We start from the raw sequence: 24,573 nt of genomic DNA, 5'->3' as shown, positions 1-24,573 counted from the left end.
TTGTAGGTGAAAACAGCTACTATTGCCACTGAAAGGAATGGGAAACCAGAGAACAATACCATGAACATTAATGCTTCCATTTACGACGAGATTCAGCAGGAAATGAAGCGTGCTAAAGTTTCCCAAGCTCTGTTTGCGAAGGTGGCAGCTACCAAGAGCCAGGTAAGCGCCTCTGTTCGGCGTGCAGACCCTTGGCCTGCAGAGCCTGTGAGAGTGCATCCCAAGGACGCCTGTCGGCAGCTGACCTTGTGTCCCTGAGAGGCCACGGTTTCCAGGCATGTTGACAGCTGTGGGATGAGACAGGGTTCAGATTCAGGTAACAGATACTCGATTGTGTTTCCTCCAGCAGCCGTCGTCCAAATCACAGATTTCTCAGTCAATCCCTCAGTCAGTTAATAGTTGTTTCCAGAAGACTATTGTAGTGTGTAGGAGGTTTCTCCATCTGGCCTATTGTAGTGGAACAAATAACTTGAGTTATTATTATTTCATTAGAACTTGGGTGACCTTGATTTCCATCCTAAAATACTGTGAAAACTGTAGTTCGTTTCCGTTCCAACTCTGGCGTCTACCACCGTTAGGCGCACTTATTAAAGCAGACTCACACACACACGTATCTGTCTTTGCATATTAATAATTATTTATATGCATATATATGTGACACAAATTTAATTACAATTAGAAAAACTGTCTAAATCTTTTAGATGCTGTGTATGAGATATGGTACACAATTTTGATTATAGTCAGAAAAATTGTCTAAATCTTCTGAATTATAAATGAATAGAATTGAATTTGGAGAAGTTACAAATATTTACAAGATGACATAAAAAAGGATAGATAATGCAGTCTTTTATCAGTATGATTGTTATACATTGGTAATTTCAGTTGATCAAATAGGGCCATCTACATGAACAAATGCACAGTTATCTACAAGCTCTTGTTCAAAGGCAGGAATACTTTGTAAAGGACTGGAAGAGTACTGAAGTCCCTTCCTCTTTGCAGAAAGATTTCGATCCCTGGGTTGGGAAGATCCCCTGGAGAAGGGAAAGGCTGCCCGCTCCAGTATTCGGGCTGGAGAACCCCATGGACCGTATAGACCATGGGGTCACCAAGAGTCGGACACGACTGAGCAACTTTCACTTCACTTGATAACACTATCCAAGTGAGACTGAGAGGCAGTCAAATTTTAGACAAATACATTTCATTATCATTAGTGAACTGTCCTTTTTGAAATAGCCTGGCTGCTGTCAACTTCTGACAAGATTATGCCATCCTGAGACTCATTTACAATGTGATGTATTTATAATGTAATACTTTTATTATTAGCTTTTTCTGGAATTTTACTCTAGCAACATTAATAGTGGTCCTTGATGGGCGTTTTGCTTGAGAAGAGGTTGTTCTTGTTTAAGTTATAGGCTGGCTGAAATACTTAAGGGGTATCTTGGAAATGTTATATAAAAATGGTTAAACTCAAGCTGTGGACTGTAAAAATTATAGCTTTATAGGCCACATGCCTGCCTACCCTTCAATCACTGTCAAAGTGATAATTTCTACAATAATATGTTTCTTTTATTGTGAGATTCTAAACATCAAGTGCTGTTTAAACATTAAACTGAATTGTTTATGTTCGTGCCGTACCCGGCGTGTCATACATCAGGCCACCGTAATCTCTCATGGAATGTAAAATTCTGTCATGAATCATGGCTTGTATATCGGAAATTACTGTAATTTTGATTGGAAATTACAGGGCTCTTGAAATGTTTCTAATTATGATAGAATGTTAGAGCCGCTTCAAACCTGTGTGCTTCTTCAGATGTCCTCATTTACATGCCAAGACTCGGCCCTAAGGAGAGGCGTCCTGTGTGCACGTCGCCCCTCCCCCGCCGCCGCACCTTCCTGCTGTTGAGTCTAATTAGGATGAGACTCTCCTAGTGCAACATATTTTGTCCCACCTTTCTCTGTGATTGTACAGCTCTTCTGACCTTTCCAATTAAATTATCAAGACTAACAGACTGTCTTCCTATAAGGCCACTTTCCCCAAATCTCCAAAACAGATAAACAGAGAAACTAAACATGCATTACTGATTGCAGTAAGGGGCAGCCTTCAAACCCACAAACAGAAATAGATATTAAAACTTTCTGGTAAGTTGGCATCTGTCATTTAATCCCTATCCCACACCCCCTGCCAGCCCATTTCCAGTCTTACGAAAGCATATCTCCTTCTGAAGCAGTGTTTTGGCTACCTTCATGCTTTCTTTCTTTTAAACACTACGCCAATTCTGCCCACCTAAGCTGAGTTTCTGATTTTGAAACCATTCAGACAGTGGTTCAGTTCAGTTCAGTGGCTCAGTCGTGTCCGACTCTTTGCGACCCCATGGACTGCAGCACGCCAGGCCTCCCTGTCCATCACCAGCTCCCGGAGTCCACCCAAACCCATGTCCATTGAGTCGGTGATGCCATCCAACCATCTTATCCTCTGTTGTCCCCTTCTCCTCCTGCCCTCAATCTTTCCCAGCATCAGGGTCTTTTCAGATGAATCAGCCCTTCGCACCAGGTGGCCAGATATTGGAGTTCCAGCTTCAGCATCAGTCCTTCCAATGAATATTCAGGACTGATCTCCCTTAGGATGGACTGGTTGGATCTCCTTGCAGTCCAAGGGACAGTGGTAGCAATGGGTTGATAATGTCACGTGAGTGATGTTCTGGGCAGGGTTCAGCATCCTTGTTTTGTGTCCCTGACCTACAAAGCTCCCCATGAGTCACTTTCAACCAGGTCAGTTGCAGCTTCTGTGTATCTGCCATGATGAAGTGTTCCCCGGAACCCCCAGAGCTGCTGGCTCATCTTCTGGTTGAAGAGAATCCCAGGGGCCAGCTGTAGACTGTTGGGATCCAACAGACGTTAGCTTTCACTCCCTCACATCACAGTTCCCGACCACTGATTTACTGGAACTTCATTAAAAAGCATTTTTGTCGTTCTCTTCATTCTTCAGTTGAGATGTTAGCTACCCTCTTCGTGAAAATCTAAAGGTTGATGATTGCCGAAAAATAAGACCATCCAAAAACGGTCTACATGGCTGAGAGAGGAAGCCTGACTTAACAAGGGCAGGTGGTTGTTGACAGGCTATGTTCTCTTGCCATAGTTTTTGTGAAGGAAATATAAAAACTGGAATACAACCCAAAGCAAACAAAAACCTTCAGATGAGACTGACCTGTCGCGTGGTCAGAATTCTCAAATTGTGAGTTACTTATGCCTTGGAGGCACTTGCTGAGGCCCGTCAGCACGCAGGTCCCGCCAGACTCCGGGGAAGAGCTGGAGGCAGCGCTGTGTGAGCCCGTCCAGGCCCGTCCGCTTGTGTGTCTGGCCCTGATTCTCTCTGTCGGCGTAACGCTCATCACCTGTTCTGTGCTGGACCCCATCGTGCACTGTGTGTTCTGCATGTAGTTCTCAGGAACCCTGTGAGCTGTAACGTTGCTGTCCTCTTTTTACACACGAGGGTCGCTTGACTACAAGTAAGAGAGCCACCCCCAGGTTCTCTGCATCCCTCTTTTCGTGTCTTCTCAGGGTTCCAGGTAGCAGCAGGAGCAAAGCTAGCTCCCCTCTTCCAGGAAAGAGGAATTCGGGACGCTGAGCTAATCAGTGGTCAAAACGCTGGGGGCCTTCCTGTCTTCGTTGACGTATTCATGGATTATGGGTTCTCGCCATCGGAGGGTTCTCGGAACCCGAGCTTCTTCATGCCTGGTTGGGGCTGGGGTGTAGGGAGGGGTGCCTGGTGAGGACTCAGGGGGCCGTGGTCCCGGCCTGTCACTGGCGTTAGAGCACTGGAGGACGGGAGGGGTCTCATGCTGTCCTGTACGTGGAAGAGCACTGAAGTTTACAACACTATAACACAGATCATGGCTTGTAATGTGTTAAGCCAGAGACTCAGACCTTCACACACAGGGACTTATTTTTACCCATTTATGTATCTCAGATACCTTTCATTTTACAAGGTAAAGCTTTAGGTGGGTTGCCTCAATGGCAGGCAGCAGAATTCTTTTAAAAGACAGCACAGCCCTAGAAAGCTGTGGAACCAGATATGGAGTAACTGTGGTCTGAGATGACTAACGCACCAGAGCGTTTTCAGGAAAAGAAACCAACTCTGCAGATCCCACCATTGCACATGTATCACATTTTCTCCTCCATGAGTAATAGAAATGAGATTGTTTTTAACTCTAATAGAAATGTCTGGGTAAAATATGCAAGTGCAGACTGAAGGTAGGCTACTTTTTGTGCTTGGGTAGGAAAGCAGGCTAATGCAAACTTTAAAAAGATGATATGCTCTAAACATAATGCGAATAGCTACAAATGAATACACTTTATATTCTGGGTATTCAAATAAGGAGCCGTTTTTTTTCCATGTGAATCATACTGGAATTTTATCAAACATTTAGTCTGATAACATTCAAATAATTACAGAAGCAGAATTCGCTAATTTTACTGTTAAAAAAAATAGTTGATTTGGGTAATAACCATTACAGTATCAAGGTTCAGTTACTGTTCAGTGGTTATAGTGTTTTCATATGGGAGATGGAAATGGAATTCTTTCCTTAATGGTGGCAGATGTTGGAATCTAATTTTATTCCACAGCAAACCCCCTGAGAGCTCTGAGACTTCAGGTGTATGTCCAGCAAGGGGACATCAGCAGTGCTGCGGGCCTCGCCTTGTACATCGAGCTGTTACATTGATTTTCGCGTTTGCGGAGGTGGGGCTTGCAGATGCAGTGATGCTGTCGGAGTGAGGGCTGTCACTGTGCAGCCGCATCCCCGCTTGCATTTAGAAAGTGATTTCTCTCTGGTGCTTTATTGAACAGGGTAGTTCTTTTAGGTAAAGCAGTCAGATGATGGAAGTTCTATTTGACTGAACATGCTTTCAGTAGAATCGTTTGCAGTCTCTACCCACCGGTCCTGGCAAGTTACTGGACGCTTTGGCTGCAACCCTTTGGTGAATGGATGTGGTTTTTCGCACTAAAAAAAGAATTTCTGCCTCTGTGAAAATAGCATGCCAGTTAAAGCAACCAAATAATTCAAAGCCTCTTGCACTCTTTCACCTACTTTTCAGACACGTTTGCCATTGTCAGATCTGTAGGATGGGAGAGAGAAGGGAGAGTGAAGGAGAAGGAACACCTTCGTGCTCATTGGGCTTGTAGGTAAAAAAAAGTATCTTTGGATTTGCAAATTCTTAGATGGTGACTGGAATGCCTTAAACACGAATAAGAGATACCACACGTCATCGGCGATGGAAATAGGGCTGCTGTTTGTTGCTCATTCGCTAAGTCGTGACCGACTCTTTCCAACTCCATGCACAGTAGCCCGCCAGACTCCTCTGTGCATAGGGCTAAGAATGCTGGGTATAGGAATCTACAGTGCTAAAATCCAGGAGAAAAATCACATAACTGTGTGCATTCTGTATACCAGATGCATTCTCTATTCCAGCCTGTCAGCAAAGGCATCTTTTATTTTGTCAGAATCAAATTGCTGTCGTGGAAACCTCACTTGGAAGCTCCGTGCTGACTCATTGTTTTGGAATGTTCTCGTAAAACAGACTTCGCTGCAGCACGATTTCACCTGTGCAGCCTCCTGTCTCAGACCCGCAGGAGGCCCCTGCCAATTTCCGTGATTTCCGGAGCCGCGTGCTTCCCCGGCAGCCTGGGGGAAGGCCTTTCCCCGCGTCCCCAGAGCCCCTTGCCTTGGGCTGACTGCCTGCAGCCAGGATCCAGGGAGGGAACCGCCCTTCTCCACCTAGCTCCTTGTTTTATCTTCACTTATCTTTATTGGTGGGGAGGAGACCCTCCGGAGATACAGGTTTCCCTGGACTGGCTTCCAGGGAGGAGGAGGCGGCCTGAGGAAAGCTTACAGGAGGGGAGCAGTAAGGCGGCCTAACGCAGCGTCTCAGGACGAGCGGGCCCGCAGGTTGGCCGCCTTGGGGAGGCTTTGTGCTGCCCGTGTGACGAGGCCGTGCAGCCCTGCCCATCTCCTGGCGCAGTGTCCTGCACTATGTGATCTCGAAGCGTCCCTTCTGTCTAAATACCAGGGTCCCTATTGGATTGACTTTTTTTTAACTTGAATTATGCTTTTATTTTTTTAATTAATTTTTTATTGGAGTATAGTTGCTTTATAATGTTGTGTTCCTTTCTACTGTATAACAAAATGAATCAACCTATATAACCCCACCCTTTAGGGCTTCCTTCCCATTTAGATGACCACAGAGCTTTAAGTAGGGCTCCTTGTGCTCTACAGGGTGTTCTCGTTAGTTACCGATTGTACACATGGTATCAGTGGTATATTTGTGACAATCCCCCTCCCCAACCAGGGATGGAACCCACAGCCGCTGCATTGGAAGCATGGAGTCTTGACCACTGGACCACTTGGGAAGTGGACTTAGTTTTCGAAAGTGTAGACCTATCTTTATGTTTCTAGGGGTCCCCAACCTCTGGGGTCTAAGGCCTGATCATAGGAGGTGAAGTTGATGTAATAATAATAGGAATTCAGTGCACAATAAATGAAATGAAATGCACTTGAATCATCCTGAAGCCAGCCCCTCCCCCCAGTCCTTGGAAGAAGCATCTTCCACAAAACTGGTCCATGGTCACAAAAAGGCTGGGGACTGCTGTGGTCTACTTGATTGCTAAACAGGACTTCTGCAATTAAGGCTTTAAATACATAAACATTGACATAATATAGCAGTTTAAAGGTACATGATGGTATGTTTTACAGTGTTTTAAGAACTATATTTGTTAATCTGAATATGAGCTCTTTTCACATTTCTATGTTATAAAAACAAGCATGTATTTTAATTTGGGGTTTGATCACAGAGGTAGGTTCAGAATTATTCAATAGAAACTTATCTGCTGATTATATTTTTGGCTAAAATATCACCTAAAGGGGTGTTTTCCCCCTACATACTTGATATTGTTTATTTCAGAAAGTCAAACCAAAGCTTTTTGGTTATCTTATTGCCACCTGAAAATCCTTTAAAAATTTCTTCTAAAATTTAAGATTAAGTAATTGGAGTCATGTAAATATGCGTTCCTCATTCTCCCATTTAGTAAGTTCATTGTAACAAGTATAATCATAACTAATTAAGCCCAGTTCTCCAGCTTTCAAAAAATGGCATAAAAATTTTTTACTCGGGATTTGGAGAGAAGCAGTTTGTGGCTATTGAGCCAGCTCTCTAAATAGGGTGAGCACGTGGGGAAGTTTGGGGAAGGTGACCCAGAGCGGGTCCTTCAAGGCAGGCCAGCGTGTGATGCGTTCTAGGGTATGAGCGTGCATTTGTAGAATCTACTGTATTCTAAAGCCACCTTTTGTTCCAAAATGTAATATAAGTTGAAAAGTGTAGACTGAGGATATCTTATGAAAGTTCCTCTTTTTGGAAGCCTTCTGTTGGGTTGACCAGAAAGTTCGTTCAGATTTTTTCCACCCAAACGGAACTGTCTGGCCGACCCAATATAATTAGCTTGACAGTTGAAGAGTTAAAGGACAGGCTCCAGTATCTCCAAAACGGGAGTAGAGAATAGACCAGACCAGTGGGATTTTAACTCTCGGCAGGAATGAATTTCAAAATGGAATGCTGTTCAGCTAAACTTCCAGTGTAATTATAACACTGATATAGTTCTTTAACAGACTGCCAAGTGAAAAGACAGTGTTTTCTCAAAAGTCTCACCAGTTGTCTTTTATGGCTTGGGTAGTAAAGGTAGGTTTTATTTTAGCTTTATCTTCTTTTTCCCTCATATGAGAAATGAAAATAAAGGCCCTGTGAAATGAATGAGCTATGAAAATGCATTTATGCAAAATGACAATAGAAAAATAGCTCTGGAAGAAACTGCACTGTTAAAATTTCACATCAATGAAAGGTCCTAAAAGAGAGATGGAAGAACTTACGTTGGGAATATGAATCTGACGTAGGATTTTTCGGCCCTGGTAAAAGAAGACCTTTGGTACCTTAAAAAGTAACCTTTGAGATTATTCATTCCTATAACTGTAGTTATTATGCTTTTATACATGCTGTTCTTTTGCCTGATAGAATGACAGCTAAATCATAGACCACCCATGTAAATATCTAAGTAAATATCTATATCTGCACGTACAAAATACATGTATTTAAAGTAGACTTTAGAGATTAATAGGAATATAGCCATTCTATAATTTGTCATTAAATATCTTGTAAAAAGAAAAGCTCCAATCTGCTGGCGGTGTCACCATATGATCGCTAAAGAGATGAAGTTGTCCTTTTTCTGAGACTTCATCTATTTCGGTTGTCTGGTCATAGAGAATGGATTCTCTTTTGAGTTCTTGATTCAGCCATTCCAGTGGCCTTTTGTGGTTTTCTTTTCTTTAAGCAATCCCGTTTTCAGCCCGTAGGCTTCAGGAATTGGGCTGAAACGCAGTCTCATAGCCCGCCCGCCTGCTCGGCCGCCTCGGCGCCTCTGCTCCTGTAAATCAGATCATAGGCAGCATGCTGTCGTATAATAAGGTGTCTGATCCTTATTACCAGTTTGTTGATGCACAGACTCCTTCAAATTGACCATTGCAACACATGGTTTCCCCTGAAACTAGCTGTGATAATTAGCGTGGTTCTAATGAGACAGAATGTCAGTGATCTTCTGCTGAACTGTCGAGTCCCGACGCTGCGGATGGGAACTGTCAGAGCCTGCCATCTGTGACAGCGCTTGGCACGTCCCGGCGGCTGCCGAGAGCATGCTCAGTAGGCTAGTTTCAGACAAATGGCCCTTTACTTGACGAGGGCCCTGCGTTCTGTTCAGCTCAAGAACACTGGCCCCAACTTTGGCCCACGCCAAAACCCATTTTGTGATCCGAAGGCAGAGAAATATGCAAACCTCTGTTGTAGGTTGCAGAAGAGAGGACTCTTTTATTTAGCAGGTGAATTTTCAGTGGCATTCCTTACTTTCGGCTTTTTCCCCCATCCTCTCTCTCCTTTTTTTTTTCCCTTTTTTCCCCCCCAGTGGTCCCATCCAGTCAGTTAATGGCAAGGCAGTCATCAAAGAGCCTCTTCCCCAGTTTTCATCCTGCCTTGTTTAAAAGAGATTTGTTGAGGAGTTGGGCTGGCTCATCACGATGGAGCAGTCAGATGTAGCAGAGAGGGGAAATGAAAGAAATAGTTGAGAATGCGTCTAGGAATACACAAGTCGGATAGCAGAATGAAAACGGACAGGACCGTGAGGTCTGAAAGCTCCAGAGAGGAGTGGAGAGGTGTGTGTGTGTGTGTGTGTGTGTGTTTCCTGGAGTACAAGTCCAGCGCTGCTTATCATTCCAAAATATGCTTTGTTGCTTTTTATTTCCTCCTCTCTGGCAGACCACACAGGGCTTGTTCTGAAGAACATTTTCACTAATCTGATCAGGCAGCCAAATACGCCGGGAAAACTGCTTTAATGATCCCACTAATTACCTCAAGTCAATATGAACTGTATTATTAGACTGAGGGAAAATATTCCATTAGGTCTCCCCCTTGGGAGTTCCTCCGCTTTGTGATGTCACCGGAGCCTTCACCCTCTCGCTTGTAATTAATTTTATTTACACACGCAGGCACGCACAAGGTCACACCTGCACAACCGGCGCTGGCCAGGGAGCGTGTGGCACTCGGGCTTAATCAGATCTGTCATAATTACCATTCTGCACGTTTCTGACACACGCTGTGAAATATTTCAATTTAACTGCCGCCACCAGCACAACCAGATGTAGTACGAGCGTGGCTGCGATGGAAACGTTATTCCTCAGGATAAACTCGCTCCTCCTCCTCCTCTCCTCCCCCCTTGCAGCTAATGTAGCACAGAAGCTGATGGGTCCTGTAAATCTTGAATGCAGCGCTAGATTGATAACAGGCGATTAGACAGTTTAACCACAAACAGCTTGTTCATTTTTCACAAATGAAAACCACATGTGGTGTAACTAAAATTTCAGGCCCCCCCCCCTTTTTTTTAAGAGTTGGGGTCTGCATGTGCATATGTTGGAGATGCTCTTAAAAAGAAAATGTGGTGGACAGAAGTTGTCTAGAAAAATAGAGAAGTTGCCTGTTTTTTTTTTTTTTTTTTTTTCAGGTAGTTTTATCCAAACTATCATCAACTTCCTTTTTTTTTTTTTTTTCACTTTTGCCAAAACTCAGATGGAAAAAGATGGTACTCTCCATTTCCTTTTTTTCTTTTTTTGCACAGTTTTTCTTTTTTCTTTCTTGTATTTATTTATTGGATGGAAATGATAATATCCCTTTAGTGTCTGCCTTTTTGTCAGTGTCAAACATTTTTTTTTTTTTAACATAAGTTCTGAAAGAACTTCTACAGTGGGTATATTCAGTTTTTTAAAGGAGAGTTTCCCTTATTTTTGTCAATGAAAAGTTGTTAGTTTAGGCATGGCAATCATATTCCTCACAATCCCAAAACAAAAACGGACCCATCAAAAATTTATTTCCCAGAGAGGTGTGTTGATTTGCAGAATCAGTGTGAAGGGCAGAACTGAAAACCAGTGAATTCTGTTTCTTTAGAAATAGTGGAGACAGCCTGGCAGAGAGTGCAGGTGCCGGGTAACCGTTAAGGCCAGAGTTATCACCAGTCTCAGAAGAATCCAGCCATAAGAAAATTAAAGTATTGGAGCCATAGAAGGCAAAAGCTGGTGGAAAACTGAAATTAAGAGAGGAGGAAGGAATGGGCTCTGTGGTGATGTAGAACTGTGCCTCTAGAGAAGGCTTGCAACAATCCACTTTAGAGACCATTTAAATGTAGATCGAGCTAGTTAAATATCTTTTAATGCCAAATAAAATACACTCTTCCTTTTTATCTTTATTTTTGTTTTACTACTGAAGTTATGAGCCTCATTTCGAAATTTCCTCCCTGATAAGAGGTGCCATTTCCCACGGAATAGTGGATTTTTCTCCTTTCTCTCCTTTCTTTAGCCACTTACCTCTCTTCCTATTTCCTTATTTTAGTTTTCCTTCTCAGTGTTTCACCATTTGCTCTGTGTTTGCTTCAGAATATCTTCCAACTTTGCAACTAGCATTTTTCTGCCTACTCATTCTTTTTCTTTTGGCCTGAATATCACTTTAGAGGAAAAGAAAGTATTTGTCTTAGAATCCCCCTTCCATCTGAACTGCTGAGCAGTTCACATGGTTGATGTCTTCAGTCTTAATTGGCCTGCGTAGTCATTTTGCAATACTGTTATCGTGGAAAGTTAAAGTCTCACACTACCTGTCACTGTACTGACTTCTGTTGAATGCAGATACAACCTCAGAATCCTCCTTAACACAGAAGTGAAAGCACCAGTTGCTAATCAGTGAGGTCCACCCACCATGGCTGGTGTCACGTGTATTCTAGGATACCCAGAAACAGATTTGCTGTATCTGTAATGTAGTTGTATGGGGATGAGTCGAAGAAATAAGAAACGTGGGGGTAAGAAATTACAGCTTTTGACTCCTGTCCTGCCTCTGCTTTAATGACCCTGAAGAATTTTGCACAGCGACTTCAAAATAGGTGAGCCAGCATGCAAGTGAAATCACATTTTGCAGTCATTGAACTTGGCACTTAATGGAAACTTGCCTTTTTTCATTGCAAGTGAAAGTTTGCATTTGTAACCTAAGAAGTCATCCCCAGCTTTCCACGTTTGCAAACTTTAGTTTTCATAGGTTAGGATTTCTTTTTGTCTTAAGTATACCTGTGGATACAAAAGAGAAGAGGAAGAACCAAAAAAAAAAAAAAAAAAAGAATAGCTGTTCAGGGATGCTAGAGTATATGTGAAGTTTGAGTTTTGAGTAGGAGACAAGAACATGTCTTTCCATTAAATTTAACAAGACTCCAAGAATCCCCATTATTCAAGGAAAATATTGAAATTTTCTTTATGGACCCTACTGGGTCCCTGTCTAATGCAAAGACAGTTTTCATGTATCTGTTAACAAGTCCTGGCTGAAGATTAGTAGAAAAGGAGTCTATAAACTTGATCTTAGTCCACCTTCACCCACTCTGCGGTCATGCAGATCTTCAGGAAGATGTTCAGGAAGCAGAATTTGTTCTTTGAATATTTACTCTATTTTCAATGTCAGCATTTTCCACCAGCATCGTTGAAGTCGTCAATATCATCTATCGTGTAGCCCGTGTTTATACTCCAAGCTGAAGGAAAGAGGAGAGTGTGGTTCCTGATTATCTATGTCAGAAACGTACTGATCTGCAAAGTCATTTGTGGTTTCTATAACAACTTGTACATAAACGTCGTCTTTCAGAGAAGGCCTTGGGGATTGCAAAGAGTAGGGGGTCCCAGGTCCCCGTCCGTCATGTTGGGGAGACCCAGGCAAGTTGCTTGGCCTGCCAGGCCTCTGACTTTCCCGTTCAGGAGAGTGAACTAGCTTGGGTCAGACTGTCGCGTCCTGGGCAGGTCCACATTCCATGAGTTTGTTGCTGAAGCAGGCGCACGAGTGTGAAAAAGGATGCTGTTTTGATTGAGGGTACCGCTGGCAGGTATGTTGTATGGGGATGAGTCCCAGGGGAGGCAAGGTTTTGAATAATGGAAGGGCTTAGCTGACGGGGACACAGTGCTGTTTTGGGGGCGTTTTAACCTAAAAGAATTATTTATGAGGGACATGTAGTGAGAACGGGCTGTTTGAAATCCAGGCTGTGAACTCCGTGATATGTAGTGCGCACTGGGCTCCGGATTGATGTGCTCTCGTCTGAGACTTGTTGCTGGAAAGCTGGAACAGCCGCCTCCTTTGTCAGGGACCATGCAGAGTTGGGCCGACATGCAGAGGAGGCGAGCTCCGTTCAGTCAGGGCCTGGCCTTGGGTTGCTATGTGGTGGGGTAGTGGTTGCCAACGCCCTGTGATTAGAGATTGCTAAAGAGCTTCCTCCTTTAACATGTCTTTTTGGGGGTTTTTAACTGATGCCTGAAAGTCCACCTTTAACTTCTCATTTTAGGGGATTGATTCAAAACAAAAGTTCTTCAGGGCAGGATAGCACATCGAAGAGGAAAAAATAGACTCAGTCCACGAGCAGTCACAGGTTTGGAAGAGGTCGGTGGAAAGGAGAGTTAACTGGGTGAAGGAGGCAGGGAATGAGAGCTGCTGTGCAGGAGTTATCTTGACACTCTCAGTCGCAAGCTTGTCACCTGGTACCTGGAGCGTCTGATAGCTGCTGGGGAGTGCCTAGCCCCAGATGTCTTCTTTAAATGTTCCCCTGTTTGTTCCTTATACCAACACTAGGCTGCTTGTCAGGGCGTTACTTGACTGGTTCATTGATGGAGTATTTGGTGGTTAAAATGAAATGCAGATTAGGTAAAAAATAAATTACTTTCAGTGGGGTCAAGGAAGTGAAGGCTGTAAATAAAATATACGTTCACAAACAGACAAATGCTATTAGGAAAATCCAGCTTGGTCCATGCCAAGCTGTTACTGTCTAAATTGCCTTCTTTTTTCCTGACTTGCAATTAATTTTTGCTTGTGTGTTTGGAGATTGGGGGAAGGGTAATAGCCTAATGGGTAATGATTTTATTTTAGTATTTTGATTAAAGAGTCTAAATAACTTGGACCCTGGGTAACCATAAGAACTAACGCCTTATCCATCAAGCTTAATTTCCAGGCAGAGAGTTGCGTCTATATTTTTGGATAAATTCAGCACTGAGGTGTATATAGAATGTACAGGGATGAGGCGGTCACGGGCTCCTTTTCCACCCTCCCTTTACCGTCTTTCCTGTTCACTTTCTTCTCTTTCTTCAATCCGTTGCTAGCTTCCTTCTGCCTGCTCTCAAATCTGCAAGGCTCTCTTTATGGCCATTTGCTCTTTGAAGAGGTGAGGAGAAGAAAGGCCAGTCACTGGTCTGCAGGCCTCCCTCCCTCCACCCCCGAAGGCCGCCCCTGCCTTAATTCCGTTCCTTTTCCTTCTCGCGTCTGCCCCACTACTTCTTCGTCTTTAGGAAACCCAGGTGTCTTTGGACAAACACTGTTAGTGTTCCTCTCCAGGCAGATAGGCGTTTCTTAAAGGCAACTCTGCTCACTGTGCTTACCTTTATAGTTTGGGGATGGTGTGACCTGAGCTAAGACAGCTTCCTGATTCAGAGGTTGTAAACCCATTTACTGAGTTCATAGCAGGACCAGGTGAAAACACAGCGGGGTGCACTCGTGTGCTGGTGTTAACTGTCAGTTAGGAAAGTTCAGGCTCTTAAACTATCACTTGATGAGGGCATTCTCCTCCAGACCTGAAATAGATGGATCTGATAAAAGTCTTCCCTCCAGTGACTTGGGGATTGAGTGGGGGTGGGGTCCCACACACACATGCATGCACGCGCGCGCACCCCACACACTCACACACCCAGGGCACTGCTGAAACACCCCTGGTGGAATCCCGGGGCTCCTCGGAACACGATATGGGAACGATTGACTAGTGATTAACTGTTCCCTTCCACCCGTCTCTAAGAGGTGTGGTGCCTGAGCGGCAAAAACAAAAAAGCAACATGATAAGGAGATCTGTTCCAAGAATTCCTAAATGCCACCGTTTTCTAATCTACTAGGAGCTTGTATGAGATAGTTCTGGAATAATGTTTGAAACATATATATTTAGGTGCGTATCTACATATGTATACGGACACACAGATGTTGGTGGGGGGCACCCTCTTCAGGAATTCTTAACCTGTGTCTCATCTTCCCCCAAGGGTCCACGCATGAACTTAGAGTAAAAAAAGCTTTATTTCACTGATGTCTTATTGAGGTTTGGCACTTAATTATCAGTATAGGCAACGGGTGACAGTATTGTTAGGAACACCTAAGGATTTGTCACCAATAAAAATCATAAATATTTTCATGTCACATTTTTATTGTAGATAATCTCAAAATACTGTTTTTGCTCATCACTCTAAAATTATGGTAGGTCTTAGATCTTGTTATTTATATGTTAATAAAGAATCACACAGTGTTATATTACTATAACATACAATTTTGATGACTGTATTTCAGTGCAATTTTTTTTTTTTTTTTTTGGGTAATTTTACGTATTTTATTTCTGGCCCATAAAAACATTGTCCTGAAAACAGTGCACTTTACCAGACTACCAGAAGGGCCATCACACAAAAGAGGGGAGGCCAATGTTTAGATCAGTTGTGTGTTAGAAGAAAAAAAAAAAAAGTCTAATTTTTTAAAACATCAGCTGAAGAGTTCTTAAATTTACCTGGGAAAGATTTATTTATTACTTTTGCAGATGCTTATTTTTCAAGTACCCTGCACTCCAGAGTACGTAAGCACGGGTGACGATGACTGCAGTGACATTTCAAACAACAACACAACCCTCCACACTGTTCTCCAGAATTCTGATGCCCAGCACTTGGGACAGTGCCTTTGCCCTCAGGCTGGAAACTTTTTGCCAGGTAAACTATACCTTGGCTGTCAGCTTAAGTCTGAACTTTAAGCTGATCTTCCTCACTGGCCAGCAAGTGCTGGGAGCATTGGTCCCTCTTCTGTCTGTCCCACGTCTCAGCCTCACGGTAGAGGGCACATAGATGGCACTCTGTGGTTATCTGTGGAAGGGCAGAATGATTCAGGAGTAAATTCATCCAGCCGCGGTTTTGCCCGCACAAAAGCTGGCGTACTCCTAAGGCGGTCCCGGTGGGAGGAAGGCGGGGAGACCTTTTGCCCAGGAGGCCAGGGTGGGGCCCGGCTCTGCCTGCCCCTCTGGACGTGCCCTCCCGGGCACGGTGCAGGGTCGGCGGTGGGGAGGGGCCTCCGTGTCCGCTTTCACTGGTACATTCTGACCTGGCCGTTATCACTGCGACTCCATGGTGCTTCTAGAAATAGTCACCCTTTCTTTCTTTTAAGCCTTTTTTTTTTAATCCCCCAATTCGAGTTCCTCATTTAAGCTGACTTCTGATGAGTTGCTTTGCATAATGGATAAAGCAGTGTGGTTTTTGGCCGCAAAATGGGTGTTACTTTATCAGCAAAATCATAAGCAGCTTGGGAGCTTGTAATGACCCTGCCCGCTTGATGGTTCCTCTAAGATATGAGCCCCATAACTTTTACAATCCCGAATTGCCTTCCCCTGGTTTTAAACATTCTTTTGTTATCTCTCGTAGAATATCATAGAGGGAAGATTTAAATTTTTAATTCGCAGCCCCTCAATATGAGTAATGAGAGGTATAGCCCATTTGAGGAGATATCTGCAGTGTTGAAAAGTTTTATATAAATCAATGAAAAATGGAATGGCAAAAATATTTGTTTAAATTAACCTGATGATAGATTATTTTTGTAAGCTGACAACTAGTGTATTGAGTTAACCATCACCTAAAAATTACTCATGTTACAGGTTCATATTTTTATAGGTTTTTTTTTTTTTGCATATGGCATATACAGATATTCCACAACATTTTTTCATGATCATTGTAATTTTGAAGAAAAAAATAAATATTGAAAGTTTTTAATAGTGCCTTAATGCAACATAAGAGATTTGCTTCATAATATTATGGTATAAGAGCACACATTTATTGGGGTTGAGGGATTTGGAAAAAGATAAGTTTCCCAGGAAACTTGTGCTGTAAATAGTCAAATGTATATGCCTTTGATAGAAGCCTTCTTTTTTTAACGCATCGTTTTATCTTTATTTATTTATCTTTGGCCATGCCATGCGGTATGTTGGATGTTAGTCCCCGACCAGGGATTAAGCCCGTGTCCCCTGCATGGGACACGTGGAGCCGTAACCACTGGGCCACCAGAGGAGCCCCAGAAGCCTGTTACGGGGCCGCTCTGCCTCCTAACCCTACTAGGCTGAGCTCACTTCCGATGTTGCTTCTTCGAAAGGCAGCATTATTGTGAGTGTAAGTTGCTGGATTCTGCTATCGTGCACAGTGCCCTCAGGAACTGTAGTGGTGTATACAGTTTTTTGCCACGAACTAAATGGCTTGGACTGTGTTATTTTTCTATTTACCTCTGATTCCCCCAACTCACTGCCACTTCAGTGTTGCAGGGAATCTTCTGTATTTTTACACTCACTCACTCAAGTGTGAGCCTCTTGGGTGAAGGCAGGTGAAAAGCGTGCCCTTCATGGGGCTGTCCGTGTTGACCTGTGTTTATGACAGATGTAACTCAGCAGAGATGGGGGTGGGTTGGAGTAAAGAAGTCTGCCAGCCTCAGTTTGTGGGAGAAACGCTGAGGGTCGGGGCCAGAGAGCAGGAATGGAAAAGAAGACGCAAATTCAAAAGACATTGAGGAGTAGAATTGATGGGAATTTATGATTGTTTATGGAGAAAACAAACAAGAAAAGTCAGATTTTTTCAATTGAAGCTGTTTACCATGGTTTTTTAAAATTGAAAAATAGTACTAGCCAGTATAGAAAAACACATTTTAAAGAAATCATAAAGGAGGAAAGACCATAAAAAAATACCCAAATCCCAATTAACTAGAAATAGCCTGATTTGTGCTCTTTGTGTACACATATGTGTATGTTTATGCATATACATACATACACATGTGTGCACATACATGCCTTTCATTCATTCATGCTCTAAACTCACCTTTTAATTAATTCCCTATTGAGGTATATTTAAGTTGCATTCAACTTTTGCTGTTACAAACAATGCTAATGTGAACATTATTATAGTTCAATATTTGTATACATCTTTATTATTTCCTTAGGGTTAATTCTCAGAAGTAGAAATTATTGGATCAAAAAAAGCATTTGTGTTTTAAAGGTAATTGCTACTCATTCTACACTCATCATTTCCCGTTGTGCTTTGGAAAGATTATACCAATTTATGCTTCAAATAGCAACCTTTCACCCGGGTGACTGGGTGAGTGGTGGTGCCATTAACAGTTAAACTCTACAGAAGGAGCTGTGTTGTGGGGGAAAGATACTGGGTTCAGGTTGGGATGTGGTAACTGAATTATTTTCATTAACTCCCCAGATACCCGCATTCCTTTGGATTATATTTGTGATGATGACAAGGATAAAAATAATCATTCATCATACTGTTACTGTGCACCAAGCCCCTAGTGTGAATTTTCTCAACAATTCTTAAAACCCTAGGAGCGGTGGTAACATTACCCCCATTTTACAGAGGAGTAAATTCAGGTCTAATGAACACAAGGCACTTGACCAATCACTATTAGAATAAGTGTTAAAATAAAGACATAGGATTTCTTAACAAATTGACCTTAGGGGTACATTACATAGAGGAGATGAAGTCACAGTGATTAAGTAGCATCCTGAAGCAAGTGTGGCAGAGAACGATGGTGAAAGAATGGGAAGCTTGGTGAATTCCACAGCGACTATCCACCTATTTTCCCAAGCTTATTGCTAATTCTTTTTTTTTTCTTTATTCTTCCAACTGAATATTGCCCATTCTTCAAAGCCAAGCCGCCATGACTCTTCATCAGCGAAGACGTCCTTGAGCATTCCAGCCCATCTCTCCTCTTGGTTCCCACATGATGTCTGCCCGTCACTGACCTTCACTATATACTGCTTTGCTCTAGTAGCTATGTTTGAATTCCGCCTTTTCCCTACTATCCTGTGAGCCACGTAAGGCAGATGCTTTGGGTGAAGTCATCAGACCCTCTGTGGTTATCATAGGCCAGGCACTGGGCTGAACAGAACCCTGTTCCATTTGTAGCAGCCGCGGTCTTGTGAGATGAATGCCATTATTATCTGCACTTTGTTGAGGAGAATCGGGGACTCAGGGGATTTGCTCAAGTTCTCATACATAAGTGCCTGCCCTGGATGTAATTCTTAACTGGTATGCTGAAGTGATGGAGCGTAACTGGAAGGAGAGTTAGTATTTACATGGGAAGAAAAAACAAAGGAGAGGGCTCCTCTATTTGAGAAAACAGTGTGGGGAATGGGCGTAGGATGTGGGGAAATGACAGCTGATCAATGCTCCGATGAATTAGGACCCGAGTGTGATTGGGTTTGCAGGCAGCTCAGTGGCCGAGAATCCGCCACCTAATGCCGGAGACGCGGGTTGGATCCCCGGGTCAGAAAGACACCCCGCAGCAGGAAATGGCAACCCGCCCCAGTGTTCTCGCCTGGAGAATCCCGTGGACAGAGGAGCCTGGCGGGCTACAGTCCACGGGGTCGCACAGAGTCGGGCACGACTGAGTGAGCCCGAGCATGACTGAAGGACCCTCCCGTGAAGCTCTAGGGAGGGTAACCTTTTTCTCCCTCTTGGGAAGCTTTCAAGGTCATTTTGAGCAATAGGATAATGTTGGGTGGTTTGAAAGCAAAGACCAGAGCAGTGATTTCATCCTGGTCTCCCTTTTCCAAGGGCATCTCAAAGTGGACTAAGGGGATTCAAGAAAGCTTAGTTACACCTGTGTATTTACCTATCAGGAAGTTCCACAGGCCAAGCCAGACATTGTATTTGCTTTTTGTAGGAGTTACAGCTGTCTGTCGTAACGCTCCTTCTCTCCTTTCCTAAAGCTCTAGTCGTCACGGGTATACGCTTTCCCCTAAGAGAGGACAGGGGATGATTACTTAAAGGCTGTTTTGTTCTGAATTTAAGATAACCATCCTTGGGATGTACTTAAAACGATTCTTTGGTGCGTAAGAGCATCATTCAAGGAAAAGTTGCCGACAGGTCAGTGGTGGGCAGAATGGAAAGGAACAGTCTTTACAGTAGAAACAGAGACCAAGATGAAACCAGTGTTACAGCGGGAACCTTGGGGAGCCTTGGAGATACCGCGTTTCCTGTCTTTTAATGGCACTTGATATCAAGAAGGAGGAGAGAATAAAGACTTAAGTTTAAGTGTTTTTTTTTTTTTTAAACGGATGTGGTATTTTATTTTTTATTTTCTTGGATTATTATTGAAGTTTTAGTTAATTCACAACTTTGAATTAGTTTCAAGTATAAAACAAAGTGATTCAGTTATATAGATATATATATATATTTTCAGATTCTTTTCTATTATGGGTTATTACAAGATACTGAGTCATATTCCTAGGCCTGTACAGTAGGTCCTTGTTGCTAACCCATTTTATATATAGCAGGTTGTATCCGTTAATCCCAAACTCCTAATCTACCCCCCCCACCCTTCCCTTAAGGAAGATTTTTAAGGCAGAGGGTATAAATGTAAAGCAAGAGCCAAACCTTATGACTGAAACTTACGTAATATTTTAAAATGCATTGAGATTGAGAGAGAAAAACACACTCTTTTTTAGAATCTGTATCAAGTATCAGACATGTAAGCCAGATTTATGTTTAAACTTTGAAGACACCATCCTGAAAGCAAGTTTGAAGTCTTTGAAAAAATTAGTCTTTAAATTAGTTATCTTCCAGATCTATTAAAAAAAATAATAAGATGAAGGCTTTATTCAGAAATTCTGTTTCAGTCAAATTAAGAGATTATCTTCTTGTCAGGTAATTTAATATGTTGTCTATAATTTCATACTTTTATCTTCATTAATTTTTCTCCTCAAATTCTTCCTGAAAATATTCTTTAAAACTTTCCTGACAGTCTTTTTAAGTGAGAACCATTTTATGTTTTTATCTACTCTGCCCAAACTATCTGATACTCTTGTTATGAACCAAACAATATATAGGAAAAGAAAAGAACACATATTTATATGCTCCCTCAAGTCAATGCCTTTGAGAATGTAAAAAGGAAGTAAACAGTCAAACCACAGAGAAAAAGTAATTTTCTTTCTTTTTTTTTTGCTTAATTAAATTTTAAGCAAAATTGATAAAAATCACTTACCAGTGATTCAGAATATTCCTTCTAAATTGACTAAATATTAATGTGAGCTTCCCCTAAACTGTAGAAACATTTCTTTTTGTTAATGCCAAACCTCCAGAAATTCTGCTAGCTTTATCTAACCTCTTGAAGACAGAGTGGCAAAAATCTACTCAAGTGAGAAATTCATGGATGGTTGTTTATGACCTATTATTAATTCAGTATGGAAACCCACAGATTTTGGCTAAGATACTGAGTCCCTTAAATAAACTGTGGAATCTGGAGAGAGTTTAAAACAGTAACAGTTTAGTAGTTCAGAATAATATTAATTTTAAAAACCAGTGTGATTTTTTTTTTTTTTCAGCAAAAGTACAAGCATCAGAAACCACACCCTGAAGATAAATGTATTTGGGGATATACACATATGCTTTCCAAGTGGTACTGTAGTAAAGAATCTGCCTGCCAGTGCAGGAGACACAAGAGACACCAGTCCAATCCCTGGGTGGGATGATCTTCTGGAGAAGGAAATGGCAGCCCACTCCAGTATTCCTACCTGGAAAATTCCGTGGACAGAGGAGCCTGACAGGCTACAGTCCATGGGGTCACAAAGAGTCAGACACGACTGAGCTCACACGTATGCATATATTCCATTTAAGTATGTTTCTTTTTAAAACCCCTCTTTGGATACAGTGGATGTAGAATGCTACTTGTAGAATGGAAAATGCATTTACTGCTCCGTCTCTGCTCAGATTTCTTTCCCATGTTTTCTTGATTCAGGCCCATGTTAAGTTAGCAGGAAAAAGTTACTTGTAGCGCCTGCTGAAATTCTTACTTTACACAAAGTAGATGTTAGTAAGCTGGGGAAGAAGATTCATGTATTTCCTGCTAATTCCATAGAGAACATGTATCTTTATTAATGTTAATGGTGGAGGCCTCTCATTATGTTATAGAATAATCTGCTTTAGCAAAGGTTTTTCTCCTCAAGAACTTCATAACATTTAAAGGTTAATACGTTAGGTAAAGAATAATATCTTAAGATAAGCGTTTTTATTACAGGACATGATGGGATGGTTTTTATTAAATTACGTGATGATTTGAATGGGGAGGAAGCAGTGCACCGCTTCTTTGCCCTCAACTTTAATGCCTTTAATCAAATAACGACCTTCTGGAAAATAGTTAGTTTTCAGCGTTTGGAAAGATCAATACCACTTTGCTACCAAAAAATGGCCCAGACGATGAGATTTGATGTATTTAAAGTATCGTTTCACCCTTTTAACCTAGTGAATCATTGAGAACGCTTTCAGTGTTGCTTTGCTGCTCTTTTGTTTCTCACTGTTCAAAGTGTTATGATTGTTCTCAAAAAAAAAAAAAAAGTTAGACGTTGGTGTGTGAAGGAAGGATGCAGGCTTCACACCTACAAGTGGGAGTGTACCCCCATCAGACCTGTGTTTCTCTGTGTTAGGGGTGGAAGAAGTAGTATGTTTCAACACTGTATTTGAGGAGGTGTGTATAAAACCTAAAAAGTGTAAAAATGTCCCTTCTCGAACATTCAGGGAGTCGTTTAAAACGTCATTAGTCACCTTGCATCTTTTGTGATACCTTTAAGCCTTTATAGGGTAAAAGATTCAGTAGCTCTGACAATTAGAACTCACCCCCCACCCCTTACAGAACATTGATATGAAATTACCCTCCAGCGCAGACAGCTTTGTAAATAAAAAAAAAAAAATTGCCCTCTATTAGCATGTTTGTGGGCAGATTAAAAACTGTCTTCATTAGCATAAGTAACACTTACAGATTCTTTTTAAAGTAGAAAATTATTTGCTGAATGATAAATTGCTAGCTCTGTAGTTAGTTGCTGTTGAAAATGTACTCATTCAAAATGCCTGGTGTAGTTTAGTCTACAATACTGAAATTTTTTTGTGTGAGAAGTACTATTTAATGGATTATGTACTTAATCCTGTTCCTACTAGTTGCTAAAATGTAATTCATGCTTTCCACTAAAATGTTTGTATCAAATACCTCCCTATTTAGATTGATTTCTTTTAATATCATATATTATTATACTATACACCCCAGAGATTGGAACAAAATACTTCTGCAAATAACACATAAAAGATGAGGGTGAGGGGTAGGGAATAAATACAGACTATAAAATGTTTTCCTTTTTAGAACACAAATTACCATTCTGTTTTTTTTTTTTAATGTATTTTTCCTTCTTAGTTGCAGTGAGAATTATTTGTCATTTTCTTTCTCTTTTTATAGCTCTTAAGTTTAAAATGTATATGTACATGGCAACAGTATATACATATCCTGTATTAAGTGACTTTTTTTCCTTAGAGGACATGAAAGTCTCTTTCCCCCTGGAAAACTAGTTGTGTTCCATGCTCCTGACTATCACAGACTCGGCCTTGCCAGGGGTCTCTTTTCATGTATGTGAGGCTCCCTAGGTACAATAAATTCATTTGTGAAAGGAGGTTGCTTTCCTGAATCGGTGAAAAATCATTGCGTACTCCTTACCCATTAAAACGGTAGAAGGGAATCGACTTGAATTAACTGTTCTAAAAAGAGTGGAATGGAAATCAGAGATTGAGTTTGGGTGGAAATTAGCAGCTGAGAGATGAAGGTGCCAGGATTTTTATTTCAGTGTGGTACAACAAGATTCTGTCGGTAAAGCACATCATTAGAATATTGAGTTCAGAACTGCTAATTTTTCCTTTAAAATGAGCATACAGTCATGTGTTTCATGGACCATGATAAATTGCCATTGTGTTGTCATTGAATTTGTTTTGCTTTTTTTCAGTAGTGGGTTGGCAGTCGTTCCGCATTTTCTCTTTTCCTTTTTTTTTTTTTTGCCCCCCTTACCCTCCCCAAATCTTCCATGTCTTTCATAGATTCCCTAAACCAAAACCAGTCCAAAGACTTCCTGATTTCATGCTGTCTGAGGTTTAGCATCTTCAGTACCATCTTCTTGCTTACGGTGGCAAGACATTTACAGATGGTTCTTGGTTCCTATAAAGTACATAACAGTATTTCCTTTGTGGCAGATGGATTTAATACTTTTAGTTCTCAATAAATGTAGGTTTACAATACATAACTTTACAGGATTTGTGTTGTATGTAACAGGTCTGAACATATTATCTCAGAATTCATCTGCATGGCATTTGCAGCTTGTTCAGGGTCCATGCCAGTTTTTTTAAGTAAAAGGGGGAGTGCTGTGATTGATAGCAACAGCTCACGGCGTGATTTTGAATAGAAACAAAGGGTTTAGAACAGAAGGTGTCAAATTAAACTTTGTCAGTTTGAAAAGTAGGAACATCCTGAAAGTTTGCCTCATTTATTTACATGTGGCTACTGTTTATATTTTGCCCTCTTTGTATGCGGTGTCATGTTGCTTGGCAAATTTACTACATTTAAAGTTTAGGTTGTTCCTTTGCCATTTTAGTTTTCTGAGAATAGATTGGTCTCATTATTTTCAGGCTGTTAGTCTCCTGTCTTTTCTACTGTTCAGAACAGTTGTGATCTAAGTTAATTGTCACAGCAGTTCCCTACCCCTTTTACAGTATTTCAAGTCCCGGAGACCTGGCTTAAAACTTAATTATGTTCACATTTTGCAGCAAAGTGCTTGCGTTTTATTCACCGTCTCTCCTCCACCCAGTAAATCTATACATGTATCATTTTAAAAGAACCAGTGGAGTACTTAGGGAAATCATTATTTTTATTCGCCACATATTACCTATATTCTGACATGTATTGTCTTCCCAAGTTTATGTGCTCAAACAGTATCGTTTATGGAAAAGTGACCTCGGAACAGGTACTGGGGAATTAGAAAGCGTTGGTGCTTCCTGCAAAACGTAGACCAGATTACTGTCATCATCTTGATCGATAGGATTGAGGGAGTCAGAATAT

General features: G+C 41.7%; 1 protein-coding gene across 3 annotated transcripts in view; it reads left to right on the top strand.

Moving 5' to 3' along the window:
• Positions 1-24,573, top strand: part of SATB1 (SATB homeobox 1) — a 96,299-nt gene that overhangs the window by 60,234 nt on the left and 11,492 nt on the right. For all 3 annotated transcript variants that reach the window (XM_027549672.1, XM_027549678.1, XM_027549687.1), the window contains exon 9: positions 7-162. In XM_027549672.1, coding sequence (XP_027405473.1) covers positions 7-162 — 156 coding nt within the window. The remainder of the gene's footprint in view (positions 1-6; positions 163-24,573) is intronic.

Source organism: Bos indicus x Bos taurus, chromosome 1 (genome assembly GCF_003369695.1).
Source record: "Bos indicus x Bos taurus breed Angus x Brahman F1 hybrid chromosome 1, Bos_hybrid_MaternalHap_v2.0, whole genome shotgun sequence".
NCBI classification, from domain to species: domain Eukaryota; kingdom Metazoa; phylum Chordata; class Mammalia; order Artiodactyla; family Bovidae; genus Bos; species Bos indicus x Bos taurus.
This window is presented reverse-complemented; position numbering and strand designations above follow the sequence as displayed.